This window comes from Hemicordylus capensis, chromosome 2 (assembly GCF_027244095.1).
Source record: "Hemicordylus capensis ecotype Gifberg chromosome 2, rHemCap1.1.pri, whole genome shotgun sequence".
Lineage (NCBI taxonomy): Eukaryota > Metazoa > Chordata > Lepidosauria > Squamata > Cordylidae > Hemicordylus > Hemicordylus capensis.
Window position 1 is genome coordinate 145927391 of NC_069658.1, and position 27883 is coordinate 145955273.

General features: G+C 40.6%; 2 protein-coding genes across 8 annotated transcripts in view; both read left to right on the forward strand.

Moving 5' to 3' along the window:
- ZCCHC7 (zinc finger CCHC-type containing 7) overlaps positions 1-27883 on the forward strand; it is a 215735-nt gene that overhangs the window by 48376 nt on the left and 139476 nt on the right. The window lies entirely within an intron of this gene.
- LOC128343007 (uncharacterized) lies at positions 492-27830 on the forward strand. 6 transcript variants are annotated; one of them, XM_053291297.1, is made up of 5 exons: positions 492-8132; positions 9152-9206; positions 11246-11294; positions 12387-14288; positions 16459-17352. In XM_053291297.1, the coding sequence occupies exon 1, from the start codon at positions 4193-4195 to the stop codon at positions 5105-5107; it is 915 nt and encodes a 304-aa protein (XP_053147272.1). In that variant the 5' UTR covers positions 492-4192; the 3' UTR covers positions 5108-8132; positions 9152-9206; positions 11246-11294; positions 12387-14288; positions 16459-17352. The 6 variants fall into 6 exon arrangements, with proteins under 6 accessions (XP_053147272.1, XP_053147273.1, XP_053147271.1 ...); XM_053291298.1 differs by having other exon boundaries at positions 10707-11294; positions 12387-17352; XM_053291296.1 differs by having other exon boundaries at positions 12387-17352.

Consider the following 27883-nt stretch of genomic DNA (forward strand, 5'->3'; position numbering starts at 1 on the left):
CGCCACCTCGCCCAGCTTCATTTTGGGCAGCTGGGAGGGCGGGTGAGCATGCGGCGGCGACAGCTGTGAGCGGGCGGGGGCCTCGTTGGCGGCTTCGCCGCCACCTCGCCCAGCTTCCCTGTCCCCAGTCTCGGTCTTCCCCCGCCGCCATTGCCCTCGCCTTTTTCAGGGCGGCCGCTTCTGGTTGTCTCGGCCTCCTCTCGCCGTGCTGCAGCTCATGGCCGAGGCGGCGGCTCCGCCGCTGCCTCGGCCACTTTCCCCCGCCGCCACACACCGGCTAATGGCCGCCCGTGGCTGTGGGACACTGGTGTCTGAGGTCCTGTGTCCCTTGGGCTCTTCTGGGCCTGCGCTTCGCGCAGGCCCAGAACAGCCCAGGGAGGCAGGGACGCAGATCCCCAACGTTCCAAAGCCACGGCCACTCACTTAGCCTTTTATTATATAGGATGTATAGATTGGGTCAGGGAACCATCTTTTTTCCGAGGAATGGGGAGGGCATCCTAACTTGACGGGTTGTCAGCCTTCTCATGCTTCAAGACAGGGCCAATCAGATTTGAGAGCTGTATATACTATGCTGCTCCAGCCACACCCAACCCAGTTCCGGTCCTGTCTTACTTCAAGTCAGTCCACAAGCTGCCCAGTCTCCTCTAGCTTCTAGCTGCCTTAGGCTTGTTTTTCCTTGGTTATCCTCTACCTTTTTTGGTTTGTGTCTCTGCACTTGTTCCACTCATGGAGCTTTCACATTGCAGTGACATGCTGAAGGGCACACTTTTGGAGGGCCCCCTCTTAGAGGCTATGTTGGCACCCACCTATGCGGTGTCTGGGACTGCTGCCGTGTGCGCTGCTGGGTTTTCTGAGGGAACCATTGCTAAAAGCTCTGAGATGGCTCCGTGCCTAGAGCTCGTTCTGCCCCCAAAAGTGGCAAAGAAGACCAAACACTTAAATGGCCCAAACGTGACCGAAAAGAAAAAGGAATGCAAGCTGGCCTCCGGTGGGGCTCCACTTTGTGAGAGGCTTCAGCTACAGGCAGTACAGGCGTGGCTATCACTGACGACAGTCTCTGAGATTCCTGCCCAAACCATGGCCAGACGTGGCCTAAAAGAAAAAGGAAAGCAAGCTGGCCTCCGGCGGAGCTCCGCTTTGTGAGAGGCTTCAGCTACAGGCAGTACAGGCACGGCTATCACCAACGGCAGTCTCTGAGATTCCCGCCAAAACCACAGCAGCAATTATGTCTCTCCTCAGCCCGTGCCTGTTTCTAAGGCTTTGCCTTCGGCCTTGCCGCTCGCTGCTTCTGCACTCCTACAGGGGGTGTGCTCAGAAACGCCTGAGACTATTACCGGCCCTAAAAATGAGGCTTTGTCAGCTGGTGAGTTGCAGTGGTTGGGGGACTTTGTTAAAAAACAATGTTTGTCCCTGGTGTCTCCTTTGTTGGAACAGTTGGGTTCTTCAGGGCCGGTAGCTGCCATCGTTCCCCCACCCCCGAGTGTGAGGGGGCTGCCTTGCGGGGGATGGGGGAGTGGCATCTGAAGCCTTGGCTAAGCACCCTAGGCGCCCTTCCTTTTCTTCCTCCCCCGATTCAAGCCCTCAGAAGGGCTATTCCGCAGAGCAAGCAGTTTCAGTTTTCCCTCCCCCCTAAAAGGAGACTCCATAAAAGAAAAAGAGTGCCACTGCCAGATGAGGGCATTAGGGCACCTAAACGCCCCCTAGTGGCTCCTCTGCCAGCAGCAGCGTCTTCTGTTGTTACTGCTGTGCCCCCACCTCATCACTCTGCTGCTGTTTCTTCTGACAGAGAGTCCTCTGAGTCAGAAAAGGAAGAAGGGGAATTGTCTGATGAACAGAACCTTTCACAAGAGAAACCCAGCTCTTGTTTGCTTTCCTTGTCAGAGTTTGAGGTTTTGTTGGCCAAAGTGAAAAGAGTTATTAAGGATGTGTCCCCAGAATCAGGGGTTCCTTACAATTCAGGTTTAGATCAAGAGGTTTTCCCCTCTACCTTGGCTTCAACAGCCACGATTCCTTTTCCCACTCTCTTCAAGGATGTACTGTTAGCAGAAATAAGGGGGGTGCCTGTTACTACTAAACCTGTTTTGACTTTTCCTAAGAAATTATATACTCTGCTGCCTGACATTATGTCTTTGTTAGCTACTCTCATTGTAGATGCTCCTGTGGTGCAATTAGCGTCGTGTGCGTAGCTGAATAAGGAAGGCGATGAGTTTGGGTTTTTTTTAAAGTCACCTGAGGAGAAGAAGGCGGATCATCTTCTACGAAAAGGTCATGAGGCCTCGGCCACTGTCATTAGAGCAGTAACAACCAATTCAATCTTTGCTAGGGCGTCCATTCGTTAGGTGAAAGAACTGATAAGAGTGGTGCCTCCAGAAAATGTTGAACTTCGGCAATGTCTTTATAAATTGGCCAGGGTGTCTCTCTTATGGCTGACTTGAGCCTTCATTGTCTGCAACATGCCTCCTGTGCCATGGCAGCAGGGGTGGCGGTCAGGAGAGGCTTAAGGCTGAGACATTAGAAAATAGACACGAAGTCAAAGTTGCCTTGGCTGCTACTCCCTTTTTAGGAGGGAAGTCATTTGGAGAGTCTTTAGATCCAGTTTTGGTTGAAACCCGTGATCTAATATTAATAATAATAATAATAATATAAATAAATAATAATATAAATAAATAATAATATAAATAAATAATAAATAAAATAAAATAAAGGCCATGCCTATGGGGCGAGGGGAAGCTCGTAGGGGGTTTAATTCCTCATTTCAGAGTTCCTTTCATCCCTACAGAAATTCACCCTGCGCAGGTTATGCTGGCTTCAGGGGCACTGACAGAGACAAAGACAACCGAGGCTTGGCATTCAGAGGTTCCTGGAAACCATCCTGGTCCGGCAGGAACAGGGGACAGAATAAGAATTGATTGGGCTCCTTCGCCAACAGTGCAGATTCCAGGAATCGTAAGCAATGATGTTGGGACCAGTTGGGACCGTCTCCTGGACTTTGCCAGGACCTAGGTGCTGATCACCACCGATCGGTGGGTTATTCGTACGGTTACCCGGGGTTATTCAATAGATTTCGTATCTGTTCCCCACGATTTTCTTTTTGTAACTCTTGTTTCCAGACAGCGTTCCAAAAGGCTTCTGATGGAGCAGGTTATTCTTCGTCATGGCAAGGCGTGTTTTCTTTGCTCTTCTCGGTTCCAAAGAAGGATGACACCTGGCGTGCGATTCTCAACCTGAAACGTCTAAACTGCCTTGTGAGGAAGTGGATCAGTCCACCCGTGGAATTGGCTTTCATCTATAGACTTGTCAGAGGCTTATCTGCATGTCCCAGTTCACCTGAGGTAACGTTGTTTCCTGAGGTTTGCTTACAATCAACAGCAGTTCCAATACAGAGCATTGCCTTTTGGCCTTTCATTGGTGCCCCGAGTATTTACAAAATTGATGGTAGCTGTCATCGTGCACGCATGGGAATTCAGGCCTATCCATATTTGGACAATGTGTTGATCATCTTCAACTGTCTCACATTCTGCTACATCTGGGAGTGCTTTTCAATATGGAGTTAGCATTAGTATCTCTACCAGTAGAGTGTCAGAACAAGCTCACAGAGACTATCGCTTCTTGGATGCTGAAGAAGAAAGGGGACCTCATGTTTCAAATTTTGGGACACTTGATTGCCTACCTGGACTGTACTCCCTGGGCCAGATTGCATTCAACCCCTCTCCAATGGTTTCTTCTTCCTTATTAATTAGTGATCATTGATAAGCAGCATTTGAAGGTTACTCTTCCTTCCAAGGTCAGGGAATCCTTTTGATGGTGGCTTTCTCTGGCACTGTAGAGGGGTACAACAGATGCGAGCCTATCTGGCTGGGGGGCACACTGTCTCGCTCACCATGCTCAAGGACTATGGCTGGAAGAGGAATTCCAGTTCAATATCAATTGGCTAGAATTGAAGGCTATACGCATGGCTCTGTTACAGTTCCAGGGGCTAGAACCGTCATGCCTTGGTCAGAATGGACAATGTGAAGGTCAAGGCCCATGTACACCATCAAGGCGGCACGAGGTCGCGAGTGCTTATGCAGGAGGCGGATTGCTTTCTGGCCTGGGCAAAGCTGAACCTGAAGTCCATAGCGGCTGAACACCTGAGCAGGGAGGATATTCTCCAGGCAGACTGGCTAAGTCACCAGTGGATAGACTCGTTGGAATGGTCACTGCTTCCGGCGGTGTTCGATCAGATTGTACACAGGTACGGTCTTCATCCACTGGATCTTTTTGCAACCATGCACAATACCAAGCTCCCAAGGTTCTTTGCCAGGCATCACTGCAGACAGGCAGAAGAGAGGGATGCTCTAGTGTCTCCCTGGCCTTCAGGGTTGCTGTACACCTTTCCTCCGATGCCAATACTAGGTCTGGGGCTGCGGAAGATTGTAGCGGAAAGGGCGGAAGTCGTTCTCATTGTTCCATATTGGCCACGCAGACCTTGGTTCTCGGAGCTGGTGTCCATATCGATTCAACCTCTGTGGCCACTTCCTCTCAGAAAAGACCTGCTTTCCCAGAGTCCTCTTCTGCACTCGGATCTCGGCTGGCTGAGACTTCACGCCTGGAGGTTGAGCGCAAGCTCTTAGTGGATAAAAGGTATTCCTCTCGGGTTCAAGATACCATCCTGGAGTCCAGGAGGGCGTCCACCTCTTGCATATATCAACTTACCTGGCCTGCCTTCTGTTCTTGGACAGCAAAGCACGATGTCCTTCCGGCTTCTGCTAGAGTGTTAGAAGTTTGGGGGTTTCTGCACTCTGGTTTAGAGAGTGGTCTTCGTCTGTACACCTTAAGGCAGCAGTTCTCTGCTCTATCATCTGTTTTGGACCTCAGGGATTCTGGTTCTTCATCTTTGCATCCCCATATTAGTCAGTTTTTGAAGGGAGTGAGTAATTTGGCTCCTCCTCCTATCCACAGGTTTCCCACTTGGGATTTAAATAAGGTTTTAAATACCTTGACCAAGGCTCCATTTGAACCTCTCAGTTCTGTTGCTTTGCGGTATTTGTCCAGGGTTTTATTCTTAGTGGCAATAACCTTAACCGCCTTGAGCCATTTTTGGAAGGGCAGTATAGAAATTGAATGAATGAATGAATGAATAAAATAACCTCTTCTAGGAGGGTCTCGGAATTGGCTGCCCTCTCAGTGAGAGATGAGTTGTGTATTTTTCAAAAAAGAGTCAGTTGTTTTAAAGTTGGATCCTACCTTCTTAACGAAGGTCAATTCTATTTTCCACACTAGCCAGGAAGTGGTGTTACCTTCGTTCTGTTCCAAGCCCACGCATTCTAAGGAACGTGTGTGGCATAAGTTGGATGTGTGAAGGGCTTTAAGAAATTATACCCACCGAACTCAGTCTTTTAGGAAAACGGACTCTTCCTTTGTTTCTTTTCAAGCAGGCTCCCTCGGGACCAAAGCTTCTAAATTGTTTTTGGCCTGGTGGCTTAGGGCTTCGATAGCCTTGTCTTATGAGACATTGAACCTACCTGTGCCCAGAGGTATCATGGCGCATTCAGTGAGAAGTGTGACTGCATCGGCAGCTTTCTCAGCAAGAGCTCCCCTGGAGGAGATTTGTAAAGTGGTCACATCAAGTTCTATTTCTCCTTTTGTGAGACACTATAAGATTTTTTCCTTCTATGATCCCCAGGCGGCGGGTGGAAGGACAATTCTTCAGCGGGTGGTCTAGGCATCCGCTCCCCGCCCTTGATTTCATTCAGCTTGGGTATGTCCTGTCAAGTTAGGATGCCCTCCCCATTCCTCGGAAAAAGAAACATTGGTAGACTTACCGTGAATTGTTCTTTTTTGAGGTATGGGGAGGGCATCCGGCCCTCCCGCGGATGCTGGGAAAGGAATGATATTTCTTGGGTGGCGGGGCAACTCCCAGGGTTCAAGATTGTGCTATCCCTGTTCTTTCTCTTCCTTTGGAGGTCTCTGGATTTTCCCTGGTTGACCTTTCTTCTGTTCTTGTTCATTCTGTTTCTCTGGTGGTTGAAAGCCAGAGTTTTTTCTCCATTATGGGGCTACAGGTTTTTCGCTCACAGTCCCGGAACTGGGTTGGGTGTGGCTGGAGCAGCATAGTATATACAGATCTGAAATCTGATTGGCCCTGTCTTGAAGCATGAGAAGGCTGACAACCCGTCAAGTTAGGATGCCCTCCCCATACCTCGAAAAAGAACAATTCACGGTAAGTCTACCAATGTTTCTTTCATTTTATTTGCTGTGTAAACCAATAACTTTTTGCTGAAAAGCAGCATATAAATATTTATAATATTGTTACTGTGTGTGTGTGTGTGTGTGTTGCGCATGTACACATGCACATGTATGTTTGTAGTTAATGAGAATCTTAAATATTAGAGGCTAGTTATTTTGTGAAGCCGATTGCATCCTCCTGATTAATATTCTGCCATTAGTAAAAAAATATCCAAAGTATTCTCAGACATATGTAATATTGTGAAAGTTACCTGTTTGTGTGTTGAGAGGTGATTTCCAGCAATCCTCCCCCTTCCCTCTGTAGTCATTTGTGCTTCCTGGAAATAGAATTTTGACGATTGTTGGATCCTCAGGAACATATTTTTGGGAAGCACAGGTGGCTACAGAGGGGCTATGGCCAAAAATTTCTGTGCTTTTTCATGCACTTGTAGAAATGTTTTCCATGTGCAACGGTAACTCTGTTGGGCATTTTTTATTAATGTTGAGATAAATTATTAGATTAACTACTGGGGAGGTAAGGCTACAACACCTGGGGTTTATTAGTTTAGAAGAAAGATGACTGAGGGTCCACATTATAGAGGTCTAAAAAATTATGTATGGTTTAGAGAGAGAAATTTCTCTCTCTTTCTCATATAACACTAGAATGAGGGGTCATCCCATGAGACTGATTGCAAAAAAATTTAGGGTCAACAAAAGGAAGTAATTTTTCACACAAGGCATACTTAACCTATGGAATTATCTGCCACAAGATGTGGTGGCAGCCACCAGTCTGGATGGCTTTAAGAAATATATTTCATGGAGGACAAGTCTATCAATGGCTACTAGTATGAGGGCTAAAGGCCACCTCCAACCTCAGAGGCAAGATGCCTCTAAATACCAGTTGCAGGGGAGCATTAGTAGGAGACAGGGCATGCCCTCAGCTCTTGCCTGTGGGCTTCCAAGGGGCATCTGATGGGCCACTGTGTGAAACAGGATGCTGGACTAGATAGGCCTTGGGCCTGAACCAGCAGGGCTGTTATGAAGTCTGTAAGCAGAATATTCCTTTTGTTTGATCAATAAGTAAATAAATAATGACTTGGAATATATTAAATGCTGAAAATGTGTTCCAGTTTTTGACATTCACTGTTAGATGAAAGTGTCACAGTTTTCAGAGAGAATTCCTGAACACAAGCATCCACACTGGGGGAGGCACACATTTTAAAATGCTACCTTTTTGACCACTGAGCTGTGGTTTGTGCTTTTTTGGGCCATCTTAGCTTATACATTTGTGGGTGCAGTAGCTGAAGGTGGAACCTCTGCAGAGCTTCATCTTTCAGGTTGTAACAATAAAGGATGTGTTTTAAGGCCTGCTGCTCCTTGCATTTCTTTCTGCTGCTCCACACAGGAGATACCTCATGTTAGGAAGTAGAGGCGTCTTCACAAAGACTGCACAGAGGTGTCTTCACAAGACTGTGTCTACTACATTATGCAATAAATATTCTAGAGAGCAGTGGAACCCCAACAATTATACTAGATAAAAGGTGATTCTCTTTGTCCATATACCTCACTGGTAATCTAGAAGACTCACTACCACTCTCTCTAACTCTAAGGATGATCCAGGAAGAAGGGGAGGGGTTTACTGAGCCATATAGAGAGAGCCAGCCTAGCCAGTTGGTAGCACTGGTGCCAGAGAAAGGTTAATAATATTGGGTTATAAAGCACTGGGACCATATGTCTACAATTCATGGAGAGAAGCACCAGAAAAATAGGTAAAATTGATTCAAATAATCTTCCTGCTTAATTTCCCAGACACTTGATATCCCACACAAATTTTTTTCCTTCATCCTGGACAAGACATTCAAATCCTGGACACGTGGCAACCCTAGCATAGAGTCCTGTCCAGAATTTTTGGTTGGAGGCTAAAAGTAAGTGCTCAAATGTGTGTTCTAATTAATAATTGGGTACTTTAGAACAGCTATATTCTGTTAATAGTGCAATTTATAGCAGCAGCCCTCCTTTAACTATATCTTAGATTTTTTTAACTTGTCAGTATAGATGACATATAAACAATCATTTTAGGACTTATAATACCATAACTTGTCTTTTAACCTAGACACTTTGAGGAAGATGGGATGAAGATAATGTCCTAAAATACATATAGATTTATAGTGCTATGGAAAATGAAGCTTGTAGTAGCTGGAAGAATCTAAATATGAAAGATTGGGTTAAACAATGGTACAGTCCATGGACTGCTGTATTTAAGAAACAATGCTTCTTTCAATGTCAGCGTTGCAATATTTGTAGCTAACGAAGAGGCTTGGCAGCCTTCTAAAAGTAGGGAAACTGACAGTTGTCCAGATGAGCTCTGTGCTGCCACTCATTTTAATAAGATGACTTAAATCAGCTTAGGTATGCATAATTTATGAATGTCATGTATATAGGTCAGTATGGATTGCTATATAGTTAAGATGAAAACATACATTCTTATTTTATTATAGTTATGCCAAGAACTTTTGAAGCTTCCATCTTATATATGGTTATGTTCTCAGTTATATTTAATTAATTAAAGTAGTGATCTGAACAATATTATTACTTACATTTTACAGATGGTGTAGAAAGTCACAGGCAATTTAGTAACTTGGCCAGAGTCAAACAGAAAGCTTTTGACAGTCAGAATTGAAGTGCTGATTAAGAGGTTCTTACTCTTTGGTAGTCTGTCTTTATTGTGAACAATAGTATGGGTTTTCATGGTTTATCCTGGATATCAATCTACAGTATATAGGCCAGCATGAAACAGATATGAATAACTAATGTAAATTTTCATTGGCTTCTTCATAAGAGAGCAGCTGGTATTTCTTCCTCTTCTTTTCAACCCTAATATTGTGTTCATAAAATATTATGGATTTTTAAATATGTTTAACAAGCCTTTCAATTTTTGTCTTAGCTTTGCTTCCAGCTGCAGATGCAGTAGCTGCACAATAACTTCTGTGGTGTGACAGGTAAATTTTACAATTTACCTGCTGTAATGGTGTGTTTTGTAATGCCATTCAATCATCTTGGAATTTTGCTTGCCTGATTTGGTGAGCGCAGCAGATTTTCAATTTAAATATAACTTCATCTGGTTGATTAAAAATGTAACAGGACATTATCTGTTACAAACAAAGTTCAGAGTATGTGATGATTTTGCCTCTAAAGGAAAAAAAACCCCTGTTTGTATTGGCTATGATCGGATGATTAATACTTCTCTAATTTCGAGGTTTACCAGTCTAGCTCACCTGTCTTTTTGCATGAATAGCTGAAATTGATGGCTGTCGGGTATAAGCATTTACCTGTTGATGTTTAGTGAATGGATTTCTTTAAGGATAATGCAGAATCCATCATTGGGCATTCATTTATTTGCTGCTCATCAAGATGATTGACAGTTTTCCCCAACAACATAGGTGGAGGAAAAAACGCTTTTCTTTCTTTGTGGTGTCTGAAAGAAATTTACCTTTTTGGGTGGTGAATGTTCACAGAAATTAGATTTTCAGGCTTCTAATTTAGTTCATGTGTGATTTAAAGATATTCTGAATAAACTATAGATAAGTAGACTGCTTAGTAGGGCTGTATTGTCATCAAGTGCTAAGTTGATAAATCAAAATAAAAACACAAAGAGGTATCTGAACATGCCAAACCTTTAACAGAACAATCTATAAAGTTTTTAGACTGTGTGTGTTTGTGTTGGATAGTATCTCTTGCCTAGTGCATATTTTTAAGAATTGAAGACCTAACTCTGGGAAATTCAACACACCTAATGTGATAATGTTAGTTTAAAGAGAAATTCTGAATAAAAAGCTCCCCCTTGTTTTTGTTATAATTGTTGTATAACACCGTATTAACATCAACTTCTAATTATAATTTTTGCAACAAGGCTAGACAGCCTAACTGAAAGGGAGATGATAGATTGAAGAAATTGATTCTTGTCCATATATAACTAGTGGAAGTAGAAATCTGAGGCCAAGATCCACAGACCTTTGAAACCAGTTATGTGAACCCAAAGGGAGTTTAGACTTATTTTTCTTGAAAAAGAGCCCTCCTAGATGAACATTTCAGAAGCAGTTAAGATATGTCATGAGGGTTAGTTTTTCAAAGCAAGAAAAAAACATCGGTTTCAACTGTGCTAGCATACAAGCTCTTTGAGTATGCTACTAATGTAAAATTTACAGTGGACTTTAAACTAGATAAACTTTATGAATTTTGAGCCTTCTATTTTAAGCTGGGTATCAAGTGACTTGGAGGCCAAGGGGCAGGGAAATTTCTTCTTATCGCTATTGCTGTAGACCCGGCTTGCACAAGTTGTGGCTCCCCCACGATGAATGCAGCCCACCAGCCATATTGGGCAGCTTTCCAATGACTCAGTTTAGCCCCTGTTTTTGCTCCCTTATTAGGACTGCAAAAATAGTGACATTGTTGACCCTCGGCAAGAACACATGATTTATAGATTGTGTTTGGCTTGGTAGATCACTTGATTATTCAGGACTCTAAAGTTGCTAAAGATGGGAAATATTCCAATATTACTGCTGTGATGTTGGGAGAAAGAAGGTAAATTCATGTGTTCAAAATTTCATTTTAGAGTACTTTTTAAACAGGGAATTATTAGAATGATATTAGTTTTCTATGATATTAGTTTTCTATACCCTGCCTACATTCAACTCTGATTTCTGTTGTATTGCAGATTTTCTTTGCTACTTTCTGCAATGCAATTATAAAACATTTCAGTATAATGGACAGGATCCAAACTTGAGTTAGCCATGACTAACTTGTCTCATTGATTTCCATGGTATTTTGTCATGACTTAGTCTGAATCCTCCCATTGATTTATCTTAGATTGATATGCATTGTTAGACAGTGATCCATGTTGAAGTTCTCACTATTTTGTAGAAATTAGAATTCAAAGACTAACTTCTGGAGTGATTGTTGTTAAAACAACATTCTTTGGCTTTTGATTGGTTAATTTGTACTTTTATCTTCTCTTAAAGCTTAATGGGTTTTTTTAAAGGTTTAATGGAAAAATGGATGAACATTTGCCAAATTGAATCTTATGGAAGGTATGTAAGGAAACATATAGATGGACTGCAGCTGCTGTCTCATGAGCAACTGGAATTGAAGTACAGTAGTTAGTTTCTCCTATGTGGACTATCCATTAGAAGGAATATTAAATGAATATCATTAGTGGCTTTCAGATAATTTACTAAAGACAAATGAGTATTGGGTAAATGTGATTTCTGTTCCTGATTTTAATGAGCAGTGATTTTTACTTCAAACTGTTCCTCCCTGTTCTTAACCCCAGTAGTACAGTGAAAAAGCCTTTTGGGCCCCCAGAAACGTATTCTTCTGTTTCTTTATACATATACTCCGACCTCTTCTTCCTGCCTGTGCCTATCAACTTCCTGAACCACTTTCCCATTCTCCCTCTTACAGTTATCTCTTCAACTTCTGGATTTTCTTTATTTACATGTCTTCTCATGTTGCTTGGGCAATGGGCAAGCCCCAAGAGATTTCAAAAGGTTATATAAAATCCTGCCATTAGGATTGTATGGCAATCCCAAGAAATGCAACTCTAAGCAATATTTCTTTGGAATATCAGATCCTCATTCCAGAAAGCAGAGAATTGTGGGGTGGGGTGGGGTGGGTGTGGGAATGGGAAAAACCATCTTTTATGTTTGGAAATAGCTGGTCCATTTCTTGTAACATTCCATTAAAAAACTCAGCCTGAGACAGGATTTAAGAATCTCAGCTCTCCTCCCATCCACCCTGGCCAGGCAGAATTGTTTTATAGTCATTAAAAAGAGTCTTATAAAGGGGAGCATTAACCACTCTTAACTTGTGTGCTCTACTACTAAATTATTTTGTAACAAAAGTGAAGATTATTTAGGACATATGTACATATATTTGTGATGTGACTTTCTCATATTTATTTTACAATGTTAGTTCTAGATAAACTGATAAACTGAAAATGCTTATAAAGTCTTCAGCTGTTTGCATGTCCTGGATTTTAGTAACAGCCATATAGTGTTAAACCATCATAAATAACTTTAAAATACAAAACATGTAAATAAACATTTATGGATTATTTTCTTTAGAATGGCCATTTTCTCATTGTGGATGAGATAAAAGGGCTCTTGTATTTTTCAATTTAGAAACTATTAGAAAAATCTCTTGAGTCTAATCCAGGCTTTATGGAAAACAAGGGAGGACACTTCAGAGGATTTGTTGAAGTTGTGCTATTGTCAATCTTTGACGTTTTAGAATGCTCTTTCAGTGAGTCAAGATGACCTCATACTTCCATGGCTGCTAATCCACAACTTTAATTTTCATGAAGACCCTATGAACGCTTACCTATGGAAAATTTTCTTGAAATAATCAGCAATAATTTGCAAAAACTGAGCTAATTTTATGCCACAGTTTTGCTGTATTCTTAAATGTGGTAATTTATACAAATGTAAGCATCAACTGTATTTACTGAAATGCTTTGAATTTTTTTGGGGGGGGGGTAATATTGCTAGGCTAATTTATAGAATACTAATCATGCAACCTTTAAAATACTGTTTTGAGACTAAGTCCTTCAGTGATCCTGATGGTGTCTGTAATAGAATGGTATTTGTGCAGAGAATCTAGATAGATAAATAAATAAAAATAAAATTTTTTCATACAACCATATACCTTGTGATCCATAATGTTCCAGCTGGAGATACCAAGCATGGATTAAAGAGGTAGAAGGATGTTGGTAAAGGTGCTGTTGGTATCAGACTCATTTACTCTACTTATAGTGACTTGCTGCTCACCCCATATGACTGACAGTGATATTGTATAGGATCTGATAATATGATTCATGTTGAATGAAATAATTTTGAACAAATGCAGATGTTCTCACTTTGGGTATGAGATTTCTGGAATGTCCATGGCTGCAAAAGTATTGCCCATTAGTGATACAGTGGAAGAAATTGTAAATTAGACTGACTCCTGAGTATATTTTGTGTGTAAATAGTCTCCTTCCTGCCCCCCCCCCCCCGTGGTTGACAAAAAGCAGTTACCCAGTACAATTCTAAAATACTGGATAACTTGGTAGCTGATTCCTTTACGAAGAGAAAATAAATTGACTTCTAGAAAATGTCTGTCCTATTTATAGTTGACATTGATATCTATCTATCTATCTATCTATCTATCTATCTATCTATCTATCTATCTATTTTCTAGTATGTGACTGATGACCATCACTATAGAAAGAGTCAAAGGTCTTAATTCTTTCAGGGAAGCCCCAGAAAAGTAAAGGACTTTTACAGGTTCATGTGGGCTTGGCTAGTCTGCCAGTCAACAGCCTGTTGAAATCTCCCTGGAAGAGGAAGGCGGCAAGTTATTTTCAAGTCTTAAGATATATTCAGTAGTTCTTTGACAACATGGTCTGAGAAAAATCTGAAACTGTTTTGCTTGACAGGGCACTACTTTTATATAAGCTAATTAGGAGGCACTACTTTGTATTTCAGGAAGACCTGCAGATATTGGAGTTGGATTTTTCATAAGTATTCATGATTTTACGTATTGGGTTATGCTTGTAATAGATGTACAAAACTGTTGCACTTGGTAATCAAGTGTCATATCATCATGGATCATTATTTCTTATCATTTTAGAGGGCAGTTTCTCAACAATGGAACCTAACTGAGGTTAAAAATCTATCATCTTGTTTTATCAGGCAACGAAACAATACATGAGCATAGATTTTCTAGGTCCCTCACAAGGAGGTGCTTTGTTGGGAAATGATAGCTCAGATTTTCATTCAGTACAAGGGATGGAAACGGGAATCTGCAAATGCTGGCTAACTAGCCAGCCATCATTTGTGGTCAGTACTGACCCCTCCCCTCCCCTTAGTCCAATGGCATGCCAATTCCTCCTGGGAGTAGAGAAGTTGAGAAACAGTGGGTGTGCCTCCCATCACTTGTAAAGAGACTCATGTAAATTCTTAACTTCTCTAAATGCAGTGCAAATAAAATATCTGAAGAGAGGATTTGTACATTCCTTTGCTTGTAAGGAGCAATTGCTGCTGGTAAGTAGAGTTGTTGAAGCTTAATGAGAGATGTTTCCTCTTTATAAATTGTTTTAAAAGGAAAGCTTGAATATGATGAGTGTGTGCTTGGTTTAATTGCCTTTATTACCCAGAAAGGATTGCCTTAAAGACTTGGTATTTTGTGACCTCAGATAATCAATTGGAGTTGCATTATTTTGCATCATCTTGTACTAAAGAGGCCTAGGAGACCATACATTCTGATATTGGTAGGAATGTTTCACAGCATGTGATTGATTTCAGAAAGTATCCCTTAGGAATTACCATTAATACTAAAAGAAAAATGCTCAGTGGACTCAGCCGTCTTCTAGAATTGCTTGCTCTATTTCAGAGCTAGTTGCTTTCTTTCTTAGAATTGTGGCACCATGCTAAAGACAGAGGCTCAGATCTGAAGTGGGTGCCTAATGTGAGCTGTGCACTCACTTCAGAGGACGAGGACAGGGTTGATTTGATCTAAATAAAATTAGATTGAAAGCATGATTAAAATCGCTTCACAGAAGGACTCATTGTTAATGATTTAAATCACAATTTAGATCACTAGTTGGGAAGATCCTATTTAATCATCATTTTCTATAAATGTACATTATTTTTGCCTAATATAACCTTAATAAATATTTAGAGATAGATGTAGGTTTCATTTTTAGAAGGTAGGTACACATTATAATAGGTACACACTTCTCATAATGCTGTTTCATTCGGGCAACCAGGCCTTGTACTGTTTGCATTTTGCACGCATGTCTGCCTTACACACAGGTACAGGAACTTCATTAAAGTATTCCCAAATTGAATCTCTTTTACGGCCTGCTGCCATGATAGGCATTTCCCTTTTACAATGGAGGATACACTCGGAAAAAGTTTCCTTTAGGATTGCATGAACAAGTTCTGTTTACATTTTGGTTTCACTTTCTATTCCCCTCCCCTCCCCATCTCATGCATTTATATTCAGACTCCTCCTCCCTGCTCAGATCTACTCCACCCCACCCCCCCATCCTCTATTCATTCATTGACCTTCTTTGTCTTTGTACTGGGGCAGGGGAGCAAGGGCTTGACTGACCGTGTGTGTGCATGCGCTGCATGTACACCACCTGCAGAATAGGATTGATCAGGTCTGTTATCTCTCAGCCCCATATACTGCTGTTTAAATGTTCATAGAATATAATTATGATATTCATTATGGTATCTTTGACTAGGTTTTTCATGAATTATTTTTTTTTAAATAAATTTAAATTTAAAAAAAAATCATAGATTTTTATCAACCCTAACCAGGATTAGTTATGTGTTGCCCAGCACAAAGTGGGGAGTGTGAATGTTGGGGTTCCTACTTCCCCTCAGATCACCTGTAACTGGTAGAAATATGTCCCTGAGGGTCATTCAGTCTTCATGGATGTACTTTCATATGTCATAGAGCACTCCAGGGAGAAGGAGCAATGGGGGCATGAATGTTGCGCATCTCTCCATTTCCCTGGAAGTGCTCTGTGACACATGGAAGTATGTCCTTGAGGGCTGTGTTAGCCTTAGGGACATAGATTGCCCTCTAACTGGTATAAATAAGGGGAAGATAGCAGCCTCCAAAATTTTCACTGCCTACTGCACATTGGGTGCAGCCAATATTGTTGGTAAAGATTGTATCAAGAATAGCAGTTACAGCATTCCATAATAAGTGTAGTAATTTGGCTATACCCACTGGAAAATAGAGGCAGGACTATAATTATGTCCAGTTGGGGTTTATGGGTAACAATGGTGTACTGAATCCAGTCATATGTCATGTTGGACGCCTACTTTGGCAATAAAAAGCCTTTAACTTATTGACATCAGGATACAGGTTATGATGCTACTGTAGCTTGTAATTTGATAAGAGTACGTAACCATTATATATTTTGTATGCTTATTGTTTGGCTGGAATAAAAAGCATGTCTTTGTTTCCATATACTTTGCTTTGCAGTTTTATCTGACCTCAGAATACAAAGGTTTCCTAGAAAGAGAAGGTAGGGTGGTGGTGGGGAAGGTAACAAACATCCTACCAGGGACCAAACACTTCTGTGTGTCTGTATCAGTGCAGCTGTATTGTACAAGGTTTTGTGTAAGTCAGATGTCAGTGGCCAGAATATGACAGGAATAACAACATTAAGCATAATTCTGTCCAATGTGTCAGGACTGAAAATAATTCATTCGGACCTTGAGTACCAAGTGTAAATGTGCATCAAGGAGCCATGCTGTGCCATGCACCTGATTTACCCAAGTGGAGAGTCTAAAAGCTTCAGACAAGGTTTGTGTGGTGCCAACCTGGAAAAGGAGGAGACCAGCAACAGGCAGCAAGGAGCAGATCTCTGATGATAACGGTGAGCTGGTTAATGGGCAGTGATCAGTCAGGAGCCTCAGAACCTGAGACAGGCCAGTGTTCAAAGCGCCTGAAGCATGCCAGAACCCAACCACTCAAATGAAAATGCAAAAAAATTTCAAGGTGCAGCCCACTGGTGTAAAACAGTGCACTATAGTGCCATTGAATGGCCTCAGATTTTGGCTTTTAGTTTCTCCAGTGGGGACCTTTTAGGAGAGTGAACAGCCTTGGATGGTGATGAGTATACAGAATCTGAAAGATCTGAACAGTTCATCCTTGGTTCAGTGCCTTGTAATGATGATGCTTCTTTTGACAGTTTCAGGGAATGAGAGACCATCTTGAAAGATTCTGGTTTGAGGACATTTTTAGGGAGCTGATTATTGGAGATAGACATCAGATAGATAGTCACTTAGCAACATAGGAAGCTGCCTTATACCAAGTCAAACCATTGGTCCATCTAGCTCAATATTGTCTACACTGACTGGCAGTGGTTTCTTGTAGGATTTCAGGCAGGAGTCTTTACCAGCCTTACTTGGAGATGTTAAGGATTGAAACTGGAATCTTCTTAATGCAAAGCAGATGCTCTACTGCTGTGGCTCCATCATTTGGTAAGCAATGTCATTTGCATAACTGCATGCTCAGACATTGTTACAAATCCAGCATCGCTGTTATCGGCTTACTACAAAACGAAGGTATGAAAAAAGGATAGTGAGCAGAATGCACAGTAAGCTCACAGGGCCTACACAGCAAATGCCAGGTTTCTACCAACCATAGAAGCTGGCTGGAAACAGGATGTTGAGAGGTAACCGTTCTAGCACTGAAATAGCCCTTTGTGTGCAGCCATCTTATTGGGTTGGCAATATATGTACATTGAACTTGAATTCTACGGTTGCACATGCAGGTTTAAAGGCCAACAATGTTTGCTTGAAACAGGCAGTGGAAAAGAATGCTTAGTGTTTAAGGTACTGTAACTGTAAATCTATTAAAAATACAGTCCTCCTAATCTTAATCTCTAAATTTAAAACTAAAAAACTAAACAGTTGTTTGTAAACTAATTATTTTCTTTTTCTCCATCTGGCCTGAATTATTTTCCATACAACTTATTTCCTAAATAAGACAAATCTTTAGATGTAAATGCAGAACTCTTTTTGCTCTTAACTGCTTTGAAACTGGAAGCCCTGACTGCCTGGCAATCAATAGCATAGTTTTCTCATTGCACAGATTTACATTAGTTTCCATATTATTTGTATGGGACTGAGAGAAAGGTCACTCATCCATTACAAAGAGGCCCTTTATACAAGTCTAGTATTCTTTTAATTTCCGGGGGTTTGCTTGTTTCTGTATAAAAGAGTTCTACAGTATAAAAAATTAGTGTGTTCCTCTTTTATGGGAAAGAGAAAACAGTGCTTTAAATTGGAGAAGAGAATTATCAGACATATTCCCTCTTCTCTCCATTTCAAACCTGTTTGTATTTTAAAGGTGAATTCAATTGGTGATTTGTCTTGGGACATGGTATATTCTGTGTTGTGTTTTTTTAATTCCTTCAGTGCCTTTAAAGTTACCCACTGAGATAACTGTTAGTTCGATTATTTCTTTTCCAATGGCATTAGAAGTCAGATTATTCTATGAATTCATCTGTATTTGGTATTCAAAATATCCAAAATATAATTTCTAGTCCTCTCTCTCCCTCCCTTGCTCTCTCCCTGATGTTCGCATGACACTATGCCATGTGAGTAAATCCTTAAAATGGAAAACGTAATCCAATTCTAAGGCTGACAACATTACCAAAGTAACTGATTCCAAGGATGAACAGAATACATTGCACTGAATAGCCTTGAGAAATGGATTTTCATAAACTTTTATCCAAAGCAACTCATTTTTGTATGCAGTATAAATGGTGTTATGGAAAATATAAAGTTCATTAATATGCTGTGTATTTTTATCCCCTTTAATGTAATTTGGAGATTATACACCATAATAGGATTTATTACATTATACTGTTTAATCTTTAGGGTGTTGCAAACATATCAAAGGTAGTTGGCAGTAACTCCAGTTTGCCTGGAATAGTATTAGAACATAAGGATATAGTAGTATTAGAACATAAGTAACTCATTCATTTTACCTAATATTAAAGTTTAAACAATATTCATTCTTTGTGGATATTTTATTATAGCTTGTTTTTTAACCATCAGGTCCTTCAAGAGGTTTACAGCATTTTAAAATTCAATTTTAACGTAATTCCTCCTCCAGTTCCCAGTATCTTAGCACTCACTGTGGGGCAAAGTTCTACTGTGGCCCACCCCTCCCCACATTTGTTGTGTTTTCATAAAATGTTGAGTGTAGCTTACAGATATTGCACATAATCAGTGGAGTTTTAAATACCAGCGATATATTTGAAACTTGATTTTCAAGTTTAGTTCTTTATAGTTTACAGCACTGTTTACCTTTGTTCCTCTTTCTGTTTGCACTGTGTGGTAAGAATATTTTCTAGGTGCTTTAGTGTATAAACTAGTTTATGAGCTAGGAATGAGTGAAAGTATTTTTTCATCTGCATTTTTAGATCTCAGGTCCTTCATTCAGTTTTTTAAAAAAGATGGATCCTTTCAAACAATGCCTTTTAAGCCCACTAAAACAATCTCTGTGGAACGTTGTGCACAATACACATGAGATTTCATGCACTGTTGTCCAAATGATCAGCCATTGGTAAGGTAGACATTGAACCTATTTTCTTCCAAAAAGAAGCAAACCCAGTTTGGGAACATACTTTAGTTCTTGCTTTGAGTGATCATCATATTTAAAAGCCTATTGCAGCCCAATCAGAAGTATCCTGGAGGTTTCTGCTCCCTCTCTCCATGTGGACACCATTATTGCTTGCACAATGATTTCAGCATTGAATTAATGGGAAATTAGCCACTTTATATTGAGGTCCCTATGGCCTTTAGCAATGAGGAACCAGATCAGTTCAGTATGGCTTGCCTTATGCAAGACCCTCAGATTTTTTAAATCCCTTCAGGCCCTGTGCATTTGCATTAGAAGCCTTTCCTTTTGAATCTAGTGTGGACACAGATTATACTTTCAAGAAGATTAGATTAGAGCAGTTAAATCCTTTACATTTCTCCATCTACTGTAGGCAGAGGACTTCACCCTCTTGCCATTACTCTGGTTGGTCTTTTTGTTCTAACTGTTCCCAGGATGCCTCAACTTCTCATAAGCCCTGTCATTTTCAGTTTTCCTTCAAGCTTTTTCTTTACTGGTTCATTTGCTTCAGGCTCCCTTGCTTCAGCTTCTGACACCCACTCCTTTGTTGTTTGCTTCCTCCCAGTTTGCTACAATTCCGCTTTTGATCACTAGACTTTATTGATTGTCCAGTATGGCCATGCCATAAAATTATGTTTTTGTCCAAGTACATAGTTTTCTTCATTGTGCCTCACCAAAATCTGCCAGGCCTCCAATTTCTCATGTTTGGAGACTTCAGACTCCTCCAGAAGACGGAATAACAGGAAGATATTTTTCTGTCTTTCATAACACTAGAATTTGGGATCATCGATAACATTGAATGAAATCTGTTGCCAATTTCGAACAGTACATCTTCAAAGAATGCATAATTAACTTAAGCAATTCACTGCCACAAGATGATGATGGTCAGGGGTCAAGAAAGGTTGGCTCAGTTCACCAGCCAGACAAGATATTTGTACTCATCAGATAGTTTCTCAAGCTACATTGTTATATTACTCTTCAGGACCTTTTACACCCGTCATGCATCATGTTTCACTCGTCACATACTAGGAGACTAGTGGGTTACCTGAGCCCTGATGCTGATGTTCACAGTCTTAGATGGCTTTAACTGGGGATTAGACAAGTGTATGGAGCTGTGTCTGTCAACTGTTATCAACACAAGTAAATGTTCAGAGGCACTGCTCTGTAGATAAACAATGCAGGAGGGCTATGCTTTGAAGCTGTGCTTGTAGGTACCGGAGAAAGGTCTGGCTTGTCACTGTGGGAATTAGAATGCTGAGCCAGGGTTAATCATGACTAACTTAAGTCTTCTCATTAATTTCTTTGGGACTGAGTCCTGATTAACATATGGATCTTGCTCAATATATTTTGTACATTTGTTCAAAAACTCTGTTCTTCAAACCCACTTCAAAATCTTGCTTTCAGATCCTGTTATGCAGCCAATCTTTAATCTGGTTTAGGTATTTAGGTTCAATGATTAAGCAGCTTTACAAGTTTTGAGAATTAAATTAAATGAAAAATCACATGCAAAATCTGTAAAACTGGTAGGTAGTATGCAGAGAATCAGAAAAATCTAACTTTTTTTTAAAAAAAAAAGTCCAGAAACTTTTGAAAAACAAAGTGACAATTGGCATGGGTAATTTGGAATATTAGAACACACCAAACCAACAAAGCAGAGCAAGGAAGTTGAGCAATAGCTGTATGTTGGTGACAATTAAAGGAACAGATTGGGTAAGAATGTAAAATAAGTTATCTAGAATGATGAGAAAGACAAGGAATTTGAGGAGGATGTAAAACCTGGCCTAATGACTAAGATGCATCTAACAAGAAAAATTCATTTAAATAAGTTAACACCTGGAAGTCTCTAACCACAAAGGCCATACATTTGAAAAATGATGGCGCTACAAAGTCTAAACTGGAGGACTCTGTATTAGGATCGGATATCTTATTGGTCACAAATGATTTGGTCAGTTAACCAGTCAAATAATGATCAAGTATTTTAAAGCATAGTATTTCTTTTAAAATACAAAGAAAAATACTTTAATCATCAACAGATTTGATACCTATGCAAATTATAAAAATAAATTATTTAATTGTCACTGTGAAACAATGACATTAACTCTTTAAATCTTGTAGTTATAACTTAATGTTAGGTAATCTTTCTATAAATGTATATGATTCACTGAACAATTATCTATAGCTTTTATCCTGAAATACTAAGTCTGGGCTACATTACAAAATTAGTACTCCCATGTTCCTGCAGCAAGCAAGATTGAGCCATGGGTAGTCCTAGGCTACCCTTGCTACTGATAAACTTATGTTCCCGCTTGGAGATATCTGCAATTATAGCTGGTCATTATAAAGCTTCCAGAAGAAGCTTTGCTATTATAGTTTTGCCCCTGACAATAACTCGTGGCTGAGTATGTTGGGAGTTGTAGTTCAACAATAGCTGGAAAGTCAAGGTTGCCTAACCCTGCTGTACATCCTCAAGTCCAATCTTTGTGAAGATCAGTTTCTCTCCAAAGTGTGCATAATTTTTACAAATGTCTTTTGTTTTTCCTTCCTCTGCACCTTCATTATCTCCCCCCCCCCGCTAACTTTATTATTTATTAAAAAATTTATGCCGCCCTTCCAAAAGGTTCAGGACGGTTTACATTAAAACACCATTAAAATAAATTAACAATTAAAACAAAAATTATAAACAGCATAAAATAATAATTAATAATTAAAAACCATAAAACACCAATTAAATAGCAAAACAAGTTTTAAATTGCAGGGATTTTTTAAATTGTAGGGAAAACAAGTAATTGTAGGGATTTTGTGATGTGACCAGAGAGGTGTTGGAGGAGAAATGGTGAGTGGTGTGTGCGCGTGCGCGCGCGTGCGTGCATGTGTAAGGTGAGTCAGTGAAACACCGAAGAGAAGAAGGTTGCAGTAGTGAAGACAAATGATCAGGGTATGAGCTAGAGTAAAGATAGGCAACTGGCTCACCAGCTGTTGATCTACAACTCCAATCATTCCCAACCACAATATGTTATGACTGGGAATGATGTGAATTGTAGTTGAACAACAGCTAAAGAGCCAAGATTGCCTGCCCCTGAACTAGAGTTTTTGTTGAGGGGAAAGAGAAGGGCCAAAAGAAGGATGGATGATGACACTGCTGGTGAATAAGGAGAAGAGGGCATGGGAGGAAAGATGAGAAGTTGGATGTTGGACATACTGAGTTTCAGACAACTGTGAAACATTCAAATAGAAACATCAGTCAAATGGTGGAGATCATGAGATTGCATGGAGGGAGAAGGTTCTGGGGTAGAAAGGTAGAGTTTGATGTTGTCAGCTGATACATGGTGGTACTGAAAGCAAATGGATTTGATGAGATCCTCCATGGCACTCTATGTGTGTGTATCTCTTTAAAGAGAGAGAGAGTTACACATCATTTTGCACTTTTTAAAACTTAACACATTTTACACTTTTAACCTAACAACATATTTTACACAAATGTGCATCATTTTACACTTGCTTTGAATCACATTTAATAATCATACATAGCATTTGTATACCTGAGTGTGAAAAGTGCTTCACGTACATTAGCTTGATGTAATCCTTATAGCAACCCTTCTTATAGCAACCCTGCTACTTAGGTAAGTAGTCCTAGAATTACTATATTCTTAGTAATTAGCTTGAACAGCACAGAGCATCTGTGTGCTGGCTGTTTTCCTCGGCCCCCGCCACAGCCCTCTCACCGCAGAGAACTCCCCACACTCCAGCACGGCGACAGCAGCACTACTTTCCTTCCCTGCGCTGCCACCTTCTCGGGCCTTCCCTCCTGCTCCTCCTCATCTGCGGCTGCTGCTCCGTTGAGCTCCTCTAGTTCCCTGGCCGCCCCCACCTTGGGTCTCCCTCCTCTGCTGTCCTCCTGTTCCTCTTCAGCTGCCCTGTTGGGCTCCTCCAGTTCCATGGCTGCCCCCGAGCCACCCACTTTGGCCACCGCCATCATGCTGCCACGCATAATTTTGGTAGACTTGATTATCTCACTGCTCATTCCAGACTTCAGATAATTTATGAATTAGATAAATCGTATCCATCCCAATACAGATCTTTGTGGGACCCCCCCCCTTTACTTTCCCCCAAAGAAGTGTCAGTACATACTCTGCCTATTCTTTAACCAGTTAAGAATCCATAGATAACCCACACCTTTGTTCTATGATTTCTAGAGATGTGGGGTTGAAATTATTTGTGGAAAAATGTCCAAAATAGAAATCCCCATCTTATTTTTATTGTGGGTAAATTTCCATTTCTAAATTTCTTCCCTGATAAAGTTTCAAACTTATCAGTATTAGATTTAAGTTACATTAAGTGTCTGTATTGATTCCCCACTTGCATAAAATATCAGTTAAACTTCTTGGCTACTTGACAAACTTTGAAATATAGTATGGGAAATTAATATCATAGTTTTAAATTAATAATTAATAAATAGTTTTCTTAACTAAATATATAGGCCAAATAGATCAGATTACAACTGAAAAATTTGTCAGGAAAATTTGTGTAGTGAAATGTACTGAGGGGAAAATATATGCAAATTTCATGCAAATGAGAGAAATATGTGGGAAATTTGTCAGGAAAATTTTCTGGATTTTTCCCCCAGGGAGGGGAAAAAAATCCAGATCCCTTTTTTCCTGAAAACCCCCGATCTCTGAGACTGCTAAATTATTCAAGAGCTTTAGGTGAAAGACTTTCTCAAGAGCATTTTGAAATTCTATGACATCTGCCAGATTTCTGCTATTATATCAGATATGCCTGTTGTCATTCTCATAGAACTCTGAAAGATTGGTGAGGCAGGACTTGCTTTAGCAGAAGCTATATGGTAATTCTTCCTAACAAGACTTGTTCTTGTATATGTTCTTGTATAATTTTAGTTTTAATAATGCTCTTCATCAATTTGTCCACGATAGACGTTTGGCTAAACGTCTTGACTCCTCTCATAGAGATTAATTTTTTAAAATCACAATATTGACTATCTTCCAGTCCTCCAGTAAGAAAGTTGATTTTTAGGGAGAAGATGCATATTTTGTGGTATTGGGAAGATAAATTATTTCATGCATGGCATTGTTCAAGTTGTATATTTTTAAAATTTGTTGAAAATGTTCTCCTGGGCATATGCCATCTGGACCTGTTGACAGGTTAAATTTTTATTTTGCACCAGTACTTCATCTCTTGTCACTTCTATTTGATTTAGTTTTTCAGACATTCCCTCCCCTCACCCCCAAAGTGGTTTGTGCTTCAGTCTCTGTCCAACATCTTTTGCTTGAAGGTTGATGCAAAGAATAGGGATGCCTCCAAATTTTGTTTTGTTCAGTTCTCACCAAAAATTGATCAAAAGTCACCTTACATTTTTGTTGTGCTGAAATCTGCTCATATGCAGCTGAAATCAAGGCTTGACATTCCTACGTGGCCACGCCCCCAAAACAGGCAGCAGTGTGTTGGCTCTGCTGTGACATCATTGGTGTTCTTTGTCTTTGAGGCCTGGTCATTCTGAGTATGGAGAGTGAAGTGTCTTGCAGTAATCTGACCCAGAACAACCATGATTTTGAAAAATCTAGAAGGTACAGGTGGTGTATAATGCCACTCTGCAAGAGGACATCAAAAAGCACATCAGAAAAGAATATTTGTGTGTGTGTGTGTCTAAAGAGAATAAATGATTGACAGCTTGGGTAGATGCAGTGAGAAGAGAAAAGGTGTTCAGTGAGAAATCCATGTTGTTTGTGTGTCAGGACCATTTCAGTATTTAGTACATATAAATTATAAAATGTGTATTAGTCTCCAGTGTTGTATTTTTATGCATATTTATTTTTTTCTCCTCCTCCTTAAAAACAGGGAGCAACTGTGTGTATGGGGTGTGTGTGTGGAGGGGTGCCTGTTATCTCCTCTTTTTGTCTTTTCACTCTTATAAGGGCTGAGAATAATTTGTCAGGGCTGGTAAAACCTGCTGCTTTATAGTGTATATTGCTGCTTTTGCTTGATATTGGACCTTCATTTTACCTCAGAACTACTAGGTCTCAGAGCTCCTATCTGGCTTTTGTAATCCTCCAACTTTGTACCTCATAAGCAGATGGTGCAGCTGATTTCCTTGTAAGGGCCCAGAACTTCTAGCAGTTGCATGAAAGGCAGACATCCAACAGATACAACTTTACTTACCATATGAGGATGGAAATAGCACCTGATATTTGTGCTGCACGTTAGCTTCACAACAACAATAGAGGCCTACAAGATATAAGGGAGTAGGCCCAATTTACCTTAGAGGCGTGAGTTAAATAATTCAAGTGTAATAATATTTGAACCTTTTTATTTTCAAGAGATTTCTGATTCCCTGTGGGGAGGGCAGATTTCATTAACCCTAACAGAAATTATTCTCAGCTGTTCCAAAAAGAGCAGGAAACAGGAACTGTTCACCTCTGCCTTTCTGGGCACAATTGCTCCTCCTCTTTCTTTTTTTTAAGGGGGAGGACAATCAAAAATATTTTCCCCCTAAACTGTCATGCCGTGTAAGAGGGCAATATTTTTGAGAGAGGAGGGGTTTTTTTTAGTAATAGAACCAGCTCTACTACTAACCTATCACCCACTGTGACTTTTTAAGTGAAATTTTTGTGGATAAAATCTCTCGTATTTGGACCAAACTGGATCACACATTTCTTGCAGAGTCTGTTAGGGAGGTGTTCAGCAACTCCTCTTATGGGATCAGATTGGATCACCTAGTTTCTGGCAGGATGTGGACAAGCTGCTTTGGACTGTACGTCCTACTGCCTCTTGACCTTTGCCCAACTTTGTTCATTTCATTTGCCAATAGTATTATCAGAGAGGGTCTGGTACATATTATAAATGTTTCTCTGAGGGAGGACAGGATGCCTCCTTGCTTTAAGGAAGCTATTATTACACCTTACTTGAAGAAAACTGCACTGGATCCCTTAGAGTTTGCCAATTATAGACCTGTCTCAATCTTCCATGGTTGGGCAAGGTGATTGAGAGGGTGGTAGCCTCTCAGCTCCAGGTAGTCTTGGAGGAAACAGATTAACTAGACCCATTTCAAACTGGCTTTTGGGCAGGCTATGGGGTTGAGACTGCCTTGGTCGGCCTGATGGTTAATCTCCAATTGGGTGTTGACAGGGAGTGTGACTCGGTTGATCCTTTTGGATCTCTCTGCAACTTTCAATACCATCAACCGTAGTGTCCTTCTGGGTTGCCTAAGGGAGTTGGGATCATGTAGCACTGTTTTACAATGGTTCCGTTTCTATCTCTCTGGCAGATTACAGATGGAATTCCAGATTCCACTTGGAGACAGTTGCTCTGCAAAGCGGGAGTTAATGTATGGAGTTCCACAAGGCTCTATACTGTCTCCAATGCATTTTAACATCTACATGAAACTGCTGGGAGAGATCATCAGGAGATTTGGTGCAGGATGTTATCAATATGTCAGTGACACCCAAATCTATTTTGTCATATCAACCTCATCAGCAAATGGCATAAATGCCTGCCTGGAGGCATTGAGGGACTGGATGAGGGATACCAAACTGAAGTTGAATTCAAATAAGACAGAGGTACTGATTGGGGGCGGGCGGGCGTCGAGACCCAAGAGATTATTTAGATCTGCCTGTTCGGGATGGGGTTACACTCCCCCTGAAAGAACAAGTATGTAGCTTGGGAATGCGCCTGGATCCAAAACTCTCTCTAGTCTCCCAGGTTGAGGCAATGGCCAAGGGCACTTTTTATCACCTTTGGCTGATACGTCAGCGATGCCCGTTTCTGGAGGTAAATGACCTTAAAACAGTGGTACATATGCTTGTAACCTCCAGGCTAGACTATTGTAATGCACCCTATGTGGGGCTGGCTTTGTACACAGTCCAGAAACTACATTTGGTACAGAATGTGGCAGCCAGATTGGTCTCCATGATAACACGAAGGGACCATATATAACACTGATTTAAAAGAACTACACTGGCTGCTGATATGTTTCCGAGTGAAATACAAAGTGTTGGTTATTACCTATAAAGCCCTCAACGACTTGGCTACAGGGTATTTAAGAGAGTGCCTGCTTTGTCATGAACTCTGCTGCCAATTAAGATCATCTGGGGAGGTCCAGTTACGGTTACCCACCGGCTCGTTGAGTGGCTACTCTGGACTGGGCCTTCTCTGTGGCTGCCTTGGGGCTTTGGAATGCACTCCCTGTTAAAATCGGAGTTTCTCCATCTCTGGCTGTTTTTAAAAAGACCCTTAACACACACCTGTTCTCTCAGGCTTTTAATTAATTTTATATCATAATTTTATTATATCATAATTATTTTAATCACTTTATCCTGTGTTTATATTGTATTTTAACTTATGTACACCGCCTAAGGATGTACATGTCAGGCGGTATAGAAATATGATAGATAAATAAATAAAAATAACCTTGTGGTCTTCACTCCCTTCATCTCTACTCCAAGGTCTTTATTGCCAGAGAAGAAGCTTG

Excerpts from the sequence above, each read along its gene's own strand:
- LOC128343007 (XM_053291299.1), top strand. The coding sequence starts at position 4,193 with ATGGTCACTGCTTCCGGCGGTGTTCGATCAGATTGTACACAGGTACGG.